This window comes from Babylonia areolata, chromosome 3 (assembly GCF_041734735.1).
Source record: "Babylonia areolata isolate BAREFJ2019XMU chromosome 3, ASM4173473v1, whole genome shotgun sequence".
In the NCBI taxonomy this organism is placed as follows: domain Eukaryota; kingdom Metazoa; phylum Mollusca; class Gastropoda; order Neogastropoda; family Buccinidae; genus Babylonia; species Babylonia areolata.
In genome coordinates, this window is record NC_134878.1 from 487,501 (window position 1) to 497,500 (window position 10,000).

At 50.6% G+C, this 10,000-nt stretch overlaps 1 protein-coding gene across 9 annotated transcripts in view; it reads left to right on the forward strand.

Moving 5' to 3' along the window:
• Positions 1–10,000, forward strand: part of LOC143279651 (uncharacterized) — a 124,204-nt gene that overhangs the window by 96,863 nt on the left and 17,341 nt on the right. For all 9 annotated transcript variants that reach the window (XM_076583681.1, XM_076583676.1, XM_076583677.1 and 6 more), the window contains 3 exons: positions 4,078–4,295; positions 5,999–6,254; positions 8,099–8,391. In XM_076583681.1, the coding sequence (XP_076439796.1) occupies positions 4,078–4,295; positions 5,999–6,254; positions 8,099–8,391 (767 nt within the window). The remainder of the gene's footprint in view (positions 1–4,077; positions 4,296–5,998; positions 6,255–8,098; positions 8,392–10,000) is intronic.

The following is a 10,000-nucleotide window of genomic DNA, read 5'->3' on the forward strand; positions in this document are numbered from 1 at the left end:
ACTGCGATACTGAGCGACACGGAAAGTCAACTACATCAGCCTTAGATATGTACATACTGCGATATGAGCGATACGGAAAGTCAACAACATCAGCCTTAGATATGTGCATACTGCGATAGTGAGCGATACGGAAAGTCAACTACATCAGCCTTAGATATGTACATACTGCGATATGAGCGATACGGAAAGTCAACTACATCAGCCTTAGATATGTGCATACTGCGATAGTGAGCGATACGGAAAGTCAACTACATCAGCCTTAGATATGTACATACTGCGATATGAGCGATACGGAAAGTCAACTACATCAGCCTTAGATATGTGCATACTGCGATATGAGCGATACGGAAAGTCAACTACATCAGCCTTAGATATGTGCATACTGCGATATGAGCGATACGGATAGTTTACACATCAGCCTGCAGGCCATTCTCCCTCATGAAGCGGTGCACACACAGGACCTTTTAAACTACTTTTTTTTTTTTTTTAATTAAAAACCAACAACAGTGATTTGTATTTGTATTTGTATTTCTTTTTATCACAACAGATTTCTCTGTTTATCGTCTGATCCGTCTAATGCGAGGCATTGTGATCAATTAACAAATTGATTCAGATTTTTGTTGGAGACGAAAGATCGCAGTATCAACGCTGAAACAGGTGAAATGACAAATAGAACAGTAAGGGAGAGAGTGTGAGGTAGAGTACATAGGAGACAGTGTGAGATAGAGTACATAGGAGACAGTGTGAGGTAGAGTACATAGGAGACAGTGCGAGACAGAGTACATAGGAGACAGTGTGAGGTAGAGTACATAGGAGAGAGTGCGAGACAGAGTACATAGGAGATAGAGTACATAGGAGACAGTGCGAGACAGAGTACATAGGAGACAGTGTGAGGTAGAGTACATAGGAGACAGTGTGAGACAGAGTACATAGGAGACAGTGCGAGACAGAGTACATAGGAGAGGTGAGGGGGCGGGACGAGGAGCAAGTGTTTGCTTTGAAGTTCATTTCAGTAACTCAAGGAGGCGTCACTGCGTTCGGACAAATTCATATACGCTGCATCACATCTGCTAAGCTAAATTAAAGGAATGGCAGGGTAAGTATTGGATTATGTACAGTGCATTAACGCAAACGGTGATCGGTTGTCTGTTGAAATTGTTTTTCTGCGCTGAGTTCATGCCCATCTGAAATGCCTCGTGTCGAAAAACAGCAGGATTATTTTGTGTGGTCTGATCTCCCAGACACGTTAATGTACACATGTGGGATCCTGTCTTTGTTGTTGCTCCTCGTGGTCATGGCTGACGTGGCTTGTAAGTCTGACGTCATGGGGTTGAATTAAGTGGGTGTACAAAACGATTACGACGGTTTGGGCCACTCAGACCGGTTGGAATTTGAAGCAAGTGTAACGGAATGAACACTGGATAAACACTGCAAGAAAACACCGTCGCTCTTGTTTACATATCTGCTGGCGGCCATTAGTGCTGGCGTGGAAAGAATGCAGAGAAGGTGTCTTTACGTCTCCTGATCGATTTGGATCGATTCGTGTGGTAACTCAACGGTGACGAAACAGTGTTTACAGTTTATTTGACACGCACTGTTTCCATTTGTGCTGTGTAAACAACCTGGCATTACCAAAGATATCCCTCGCCGCCAGACTTTCATTGTGTCGGCATTGTTGACGGATTGTTGACGGATTGTTCACTTGGTAAGGCACACAGTCCAGTGTGTGTGTGTGTGGGGGGGGGGGGGGGGTCGTGGCTTCGTATCTCTCTGACGGTGGGGGTGGTGGGGGCGGTGTGTCTCTCTGAGGGTGGGGGTGGTGGGGGCGGTGGGTCTCTCTGAGGGTGGGGGTGGTGGGGGTGGTGTGTCTCTCTGAGGGTGGGGGTGGTGGGGGTGGTGTGTCTCTCTGAGGGTGGGGGTGGTGGGGGCGAGTGTCTCTCTGAGGGTGGGGGGGTGGTGTGTCTCTCTGAGGGTGGGGGCGGTGTGTCTCTCTGAGGGTGGGGGTGGTGGGGGCGAGTGTCTCTCTGAGGGTGGGGGTGGTGGGGGCGGTGTGTCTCTCTGAGGGTGGGGGTGGTGGGGGCGGTGTGTCTCTCTGAGGGTGGGGGCGGTGTGTCTCTCTGAGGGTGGGGGTGGTGGGGGCGGTGTGTCTCTCTGAGGGTGGGGGCGGTGTGTCTCTCTGAGGGTGGGGGGGTGGTGGGGGCGAGTGTCTCTCTGAGGGTGGGGGCGGAGTGGGAGAGAGGGGGTGGGTAGGAGCAGAGGGAGTATGTGGGTCGGATATTGGTTGCAAGCAGACCCTGACTGGTTTGGTCAGCGTCAAAAGTTAAAAGAAGGAAACAAGTAACCCAGCGTACGTCTGCTACATGTACCAGATTAAAGATAAGGGAGAGAAAGTAGGCTACATACATGCATTGGTGAAGAGCATGAAATTTAAAAAAAAAAAAAAAGAGAAAAAAAAAAGAAAAACAGATGTGAGAATGAGCATCGAACAGAGGAGTCTTTTTTCTTTTTCTTTTTTTTCTCCTTTTTTGTGTCATTGTTGCTTGCTTGCTTCTTTATCAATTCAGTATTCATCTCTTCCTTTCATTCTTTCTGACTTTTTTGTGATTGAAGAACGTATGGATGAATATGAGTCATAAGGTAGATGTCCTACCTCGATACTAGTGCGATAGTGCACTTTCATGTAACCTTATTTCCACAGTGATCATTGATATATGCTAAATGGCAGTCAGTTCACACAAGTCGATGGCTTGAAAATATAAATAAATCAACATAAATATAATTGACATTTTTCATCAAATTTATGACTGATAAGGAAAAACAAAGAAAATTCACAGTCTGGAAGGGAGTCAGAAAGAGAGAGAGAGGACGGGTGATATGGCTGGGGGAAGATGTGTTTCTATTAAAGTTTGCAGAAGACTCCATGTTCGGGGTACTTGATACATGACGCTCCAGTGTCAAAATGGAAAAGTTAGAACCAGCTGTATATAAACCGGACCAACCACTTAGCCAGAAAGAGAAGAACCTCTTCTGTTCATATATATGGAGTGGGTGGGGGGTACATGTCTCCTTTCCTTACCCACTGTTCGCCTTTGTCAAAGATATGGAGAAAAAGGACACACACCTCCTCTGGCTACCCACTGTTTCCCTTTGTTATAGATGTCGGGGAGACGATACAATCTTCTCTCGTTACTCACTGTTCGCCTTTACCATAGATGTGAAGGGAAAGGACACACATATCTCTTTACCCACTGTTCGCCTTTATCATAGATATGAAGGGAAAGGACACACATCTCTCTTTACCCACTGTTCGCCTTTATCATAGATATGAAGGGAAAGGACACACATCTCTCTTTACCCACTGTTCGCCTTTATCATAGATATGAAGGGAAAGGACACACATCTCTCTTTACCCACTGTTCGCCTTTATCATAGATATGAAGGGAAAGGACACACATATCTCTTTACCCACTGTTCGTCTTTATCATAGATATGAAGGGAAAGGACACACATCTCTCTTTACCCACTGTTCGCCTTTATCATAGATATGAAGGGAAAGGACACACATCTCTCTTTACCCACTGTTCGACTTTACCATAGACTTGGAGGAAAAAGGACATGTATCTCATCTTGTTACCCAGCGTTCGCCTTTATCATTGGTTTGGAAGAAAAGGATACGCACCTCATCTCGTTACACGTTACTCACTGTTCGGATTTATCTTAGAGATGGAGGAAAAGGATACATATCTCACCTCGTTACACACTGTTCGCTTTTATCATAGACTGGGAGGGAAAAGGATACACATCTCATCTCGTAACCCATTGTCCGTCTTTATCGTAGACATGGAGGGGAGGTATGGAGACTGCGAATAATACAGAGCAGAATAGAAACATATATATTTTTAGATTATCTTCTTCTTGTTCGCCTTTTCACAGTGTCAGTTCAGCACGTCAGATGAATGACGCTGTCCACTCCAAGCCCTGTCTGGAGCCACGGAGCTGGGTGTGTAGTAGCAGTGTTGGTGTCGGTTTGAAAATAATAAAAACGTTGATAAACTTTGACCCTAACCCTGTTTCCAGGTGAGTACGCCCTCAAGCTGTTCGCCCAGGATGCGGGGGCCGAGGGGAACGCGGAGAACGTGCTGAACTACCTGGTGGACTGTCAAGGTCAGACGGACCAGAGCAAGCCCTTCCCCAACACCTCGCACGGGCTGCTCGGAAAGGGCCCCGACGCTGACCGTTTCGGGGTCAAACCCCTCACACACCCTGGTGGGACCATCGACGCCAAGGATGGCAAGGTGGGTGGGTGGTGAAGAGAGGAGGAAGCTGTGTTTTGGGGGAGTGTGGGTGTGGTGGTGGGTGGTACAGAAGGGTGGGTAGGGAATGTTATTGGTGGCGGAGGGTGATGTGGGTGACATGAGGGTTTTTTTTTTTGTTTGTTTTTTTTTTTTGGGGGGGGGGCGGGGGTTGGTGTTTGTGTGTGTGTGTGTGTGCTTTTGTTTGTTTTCTTTTCTTTTCTTTTGCCACAGTTTTATTTGTAATTGTGTCTTTAATCAACCTTGTCAAGTTCATACTTTTTGTTCTGTTTTCACTGTTCTTGTGTCTTGCACAACTTCCGTAATGGATTGAAAGAGGGGCCATGGAAAACTCGGTTAGGCGTTAGACTTGTGATCCAGTGTTGACCAGTGATCAGTGTGACTTGTGATCCAGTGTTCACCAGTGATCAGTGTGACCTGTGATCCAGTGTTCACAGTGATCAGTGTGACCTGTGATCCAGTGTTCACAGTGATCAGTGTGACTTGTGATCCAGTATTGACCAGTAATCAGTGTGAGCTGTGATCCAGTGTTCACAGTGATCAGTGTGACTTGTGATCCAGTATTGACCAGTAATCAGTGTGACCTGTGATCCAGTGTTCACCAGTGATCAGTGTGACCTGTGATCCAGTGTTCACAGTGATCAGTGTGACCTGTGATCCAGTGTTCACCAGTGATCATGTGACTTGTGATCCAGTGTTCACAGTGATCAGTGTGACTTGTGATCCAGTGTTCACCAGTGATCATGTGACCTGTGATCCAGTGTTCACAGTGATCAGTGTGACCTGTGATCCAGTGTTCACAGTGATCAGTGTGACTTGTGATCCAGTGTTCACAGTGATCAGTGTGACTTGTGATCCAGTGTTCACAGTGATCAGTGTGACCTGTGATCCAGTGTCCACCAGTGATCAGTGTGACTTGTGATCCAGTGTCCACCAGTGATCAGGGTTTCAGGCCCCCCTTTCGGCATGGTGTTGTGTCCTTGGGGAAGGCACTTTACTCCGATTTTCCTCACTCCGCCCGGGCGTGAATGGGTTAACCTGACTTCGGTTGGGGGAGGTTAAACCGGTGGAAGGAGGGAACTGGGCCCCAGCTTCCTATGCTTTTCCCCAGACACACTGGATATGAATTCAATTCCTGAGTGGCCGTAAATGGCTATAGGACATTTAACCTTTAACCAAAGTTTAATAATTGACTCATGCATGCATGCATACATACATACATATCTTGCTCTGCATACACACGGGTGATTCTGATTCGCATGACTTAACAATGACAAAATAATCGATCCTTTCCTTACACAGATATCTAATAATCATATACCCTGCTCTACATATAGGTGAATCTGATTCACCGAGTTAACAGTGACAGAATAATCACCATATTCCCTACAATATACATATATATATATGTGTGTGTGTGTGTGTGTGTGTGTGTACCAGTGCTCTACAAACACACAGGTGAATCTGATTCGCTTGACATAACAATGGCAGAGTAATCACCATTTTCCCTACAATATATATATATATATATATATATATATATGTCTCTGTGTGTGTATTATATGTATTTCAGTGCTCTACATACACACAGGTGAATGTGATTGTCATGACACAAGACTGACAAGACAATCGACCTTTATTTCCCATAACTGTAAAACACGCCTCCCGCTGTCCACACACCCCAGGTGTCTGTGAAGTTCGCGGCCAGCGACAAGGCGGAGTTGGTGTGCGAGGTGCACACTGTGGACGGCAAGGCGGCCCGCCAGGTGACCGCCACGCGCCGCAACGAGAAGGGCGAGTGGATCTTTGACCTGGACCTGCCCGAGGCCGGGGAGTACTCGCTCAATGTCTTCGCCAAGGAGAAGGGCAACGACCACGAGATCTTCAACGTGCACACCTACCTCGTGCACTCCGAGGGCCACGACAAGGCTGCTGGTGACGGTTCGTATTGTGATGACGTGGTGGTGGTGGTGGTGGTGGTGTTGGTGACGGTTCGTATTGTGATGACGTGGTGTTGGTGACGGTTCGTATTGTGATGACGTGGTGTTGGTGGTGGTTCGTATTGTGATGACGTGGTGGTGGTGACGGTTCGTAGTGTGATGACGTGGTGCTGGTGGTGGTTCGTATTGTGATGACGTGGTGGTGGTGGTGGTGGTGCTGGTGGTTCGTATTGTGATGACGTGGTGGTGGTGGTGGTGGTGGTGGTGGTTCGTATTGTGATGACGTGGTGGTGGTGGTGGTGGTGGTTCGTAGTGTGATGACGTGGTGCTGGTGGTGGTTCGTATTGTGATGACGTGGTGGTGGTGGTGGTGGTGCTGGTGGTTCGTATTGTGATGACGTGGTGGTGGTGGTGGTGGTGGTTCGTATTGTGATGACGTGGTGGTGGTGGTGGTTCGTATTGTGATGACGTGGTGGTGGTGTTGGTGGTGGTGGTGGTTCGTATTGTGATGACGTGTTGGTGGTGGTGGTGGTGGTTCGTATTGTGATGACGTGTTGGTGGTGGTGGTGGTGATGGTTCGTATTATGATGACGTGGTGGTGGTGGTGGTGGTGTTGGTTCGTATTATGATGACGTAGTGGTGGTGGTGGTGACGGTTCGTATTATGATGACGTTTTGGTGGTGGTGGTGGTGGTGGTGACGGTTCGTGTTATGATCACGTGTTGTGGTTTGATTGTTTTGTGGCATTTTGTTTATTCGTTTTCCGTCTTACTTTCTGTGTTTCCTTACATCAGCTTTTTGTTTGTTTTGTTTCTGTTACATTATTTTATGTTTATATCTTACACAAACCTGGGATAAAAGGCTCTAAAGGCGTGATCAGCGCGTCGGGTTTATGTACAGATCAGGCATTTTCCGCGACGTTTTATCTGATTAGATAGCAGATGTGGTGTTGTGTGTGTGAATCAGTCCGCTGGCTCCGACACATCGTTGAGACAGAAACTGTTTTATTGATATGTGTCTGTGTTAGTCAGTCAGGATTCCTGTTTAGTGTATGTGGGGAGGAGGGGGCGGGGGGGGGGGGTATTATGAATTCTGTTGATTTGTTTCTTTGTTTTCTTTCTTTGTTGTCTTCAAGACAGAAGATAAAGACAGTGAGAGTGCGTGGTGTCTACAGTCATACCATGGGCACTCTGGTATCTGTAGCACCCACTTTTACCTGAATTATCCTCTGTCTCTCTCTCTGTCTCTGTCTCTCCCCCTCCCCCCTCTCTCTCTCTCACACTACCACCACCTTACATAGAATTGTTTCATATCGTGCATGTGAATCTGATGTGATTCAGCGAATTCTGATTGTTGTGTTTATGCAGATTATCTTTCGCTAATTTCTTATAAACCCCCGATATATGTATATGTTCCCAAGGCCAAAATGCGCGAAAACAATTTAATTCATTCATTCTCTCTCACCACACACACACACCAAAAAAATAAAATAAATAAATAAAATAAAGACAGTGCGGTTTGAGGTGTCCTTACTCATTCCGTCTGTACTTTGGTATCTATAGCACCCACCTTTACCTTAATTAACCCCCCTCTCTGTCTCTCTGTCTCTCTCTTTGTCTCTGTGTATCTCTCTCTCTCTTATTGCTTCATATTGTGTATGTAAATCAGATATCATTTGGTGATTTATGATTGTTGTCTTCATGCAGATTATCGTTTGCTGAACCCTTCCCCAAACTCCCGATATTTGTATTTGTGCCCGTGGCCAAAATGCACTAACACTCCATCCATCGATCCATCCATCCATCCATCCATCCATCCATCCATCCACTCTGTTCTCACCACGACAGACACCCAGAACGATGACGACACCTTCGAGGACAACGTGATCAGCAACGAGACAGTGGAGACGAGCGACAAGGAGGTGTTCATCCCTGTGCCGCCTGGCTTGGAGAACGCGGTCGTGGAGTTCCATAGGCGCAACGGCCAGACGGCGGCGGACGCGGAGCAGGTGGAGGTGATCCGGACGGAGGACATGAGCATGTTCAAGCTGAATCTGGACGACTACGGGGAGTACATGCTGAACGTCTACACCGAGCCTGCCCCGGGCAGCGGCCGTGTCCGCAACGTGGCCAAGTATCAGGTGGGTGGGTGGGTGTGGTGGGATGGAGACAGGGGAGGTGGGTGTGGGGGGATGGAGACAGGGGAGGTGGGTGTGGGGGGATGGAGACAGGGGTGTGGGGGATGGAGACAGGGGTGTGGGGGGGATGGAGACAGGGGTGTGGGGGGATGGAGACAGGGGAGGTGGGTGTGGGGGGATGGAGACAGGGGTGGTGGGTGTGGGGGGATGGAGACAGGGGAGGTGGGTGTGGGGGGATGGAGACAGGGGAGGTGGGTGTGGGGGGATGGAGACAGGGGAGGTGGGTGTGGGGGGATGGAGACAGGGGAGGTGGGGTGTGGGGGGATGGAGACAGGGGTGGTGGGTGTGGGGGGATGGAGACAGGGGAGGTGGGTGTGGGGGGATGGAGACAGGGGAGGTGGGTGTGGGGGGATGGAGACAGGGGAGGTGGGTGTGGGGGGATGGAGACAGGGGAGGTGAGTGTGGGGGGATGGAGACAGGGGAGGTGGGTGTGGGGGATGGAGACAGGGGTGTGGGGGATGGAGAAGGGGTGTGGGGGAGACAGGGGGGTGTGGGGGGATGGAGACAGGGGAGTGGGGGGATGGGACAGGGGAGTGGGGGGAGAGACAGGGGTGGGGGATGGAGACAGGTGGTGGGGGGATGGAGACAGGGGGTGGGGGATGGAGACAGGGAGTGTGGGGGGATGGAGACAGGGGAGGTGGGGGATGGAGACAGGGTGTGGGGGGATGGAGACAGGGGTGGGGGGATGGAGACGGGGAGGTGGGGGGATGGAGACAGGGTGTGGGGTGGGAGGGGATGGAGGACAGGGGGGGTGTGGGGGATGGAGACAGGGTGTGGTGGGGGAGACAGGTGGGGGGGGGATGGAGACAGGGGGTGGGTGTGGGGGATGGAGACAGGGGTGGTGGGTGTGGGGGGATGGAGACAGGGGAGGTGGGGGGATGGAGACAGGGGAGGGGGGTGGGGGGATGGGACAGGGGTGTGGGGGGGGGATGGAGACAGGGGAGGTGGGTTGGGGGGATGGAGACAGGGGAGGTGGGTGTGGGGGGATGGAGACAGGGGTGGTGGGTGTGGGGGGGTTGGTGGGTGTGGGGGGATGGAGACAGGGGAGGTGGGGGGATGGAGACAGGGGAGGTGGGTGTGGGGGGATGGAGACAGGGGTGTGGTGGGATGGAGACAGGGGTGTGGGGGGATGGAGACAGGGGTGGTGGGTGTGGGGGGATGGAGACAGGGGAGGTGGGTGTGGGGGGATGGAGACAGGGGAGGTGAGTGTGGGGGGATGGAGACAGGGGAGGTGGGTGTGGGGGGGATGGAGACAGGGGTGGTGGGTGTGGGGGGATGGAGACAGGGGTGTGGGGGGATGGAGACAGGGGTGTGGGGGGATGGAGACAGGGGTGGTGGGTGTGGGGGATGGAGACAGGGGTGGTGGGTGTGGGGGGATGGAGACAGGGGTGTGGGGGGATGGAGACAGGGGTGTGGGGGGATGGAGACAGGGGTGTGGGGGGATGGAGACAGGGGTGGTGGGTGTGGGGGGATGGAGACAGGGGTGTGGGGGGATGGAGACAGGGGTGTGGGGGGGATGGAGACAGGGGTGGGGGGATGGAGACAGGGGTGG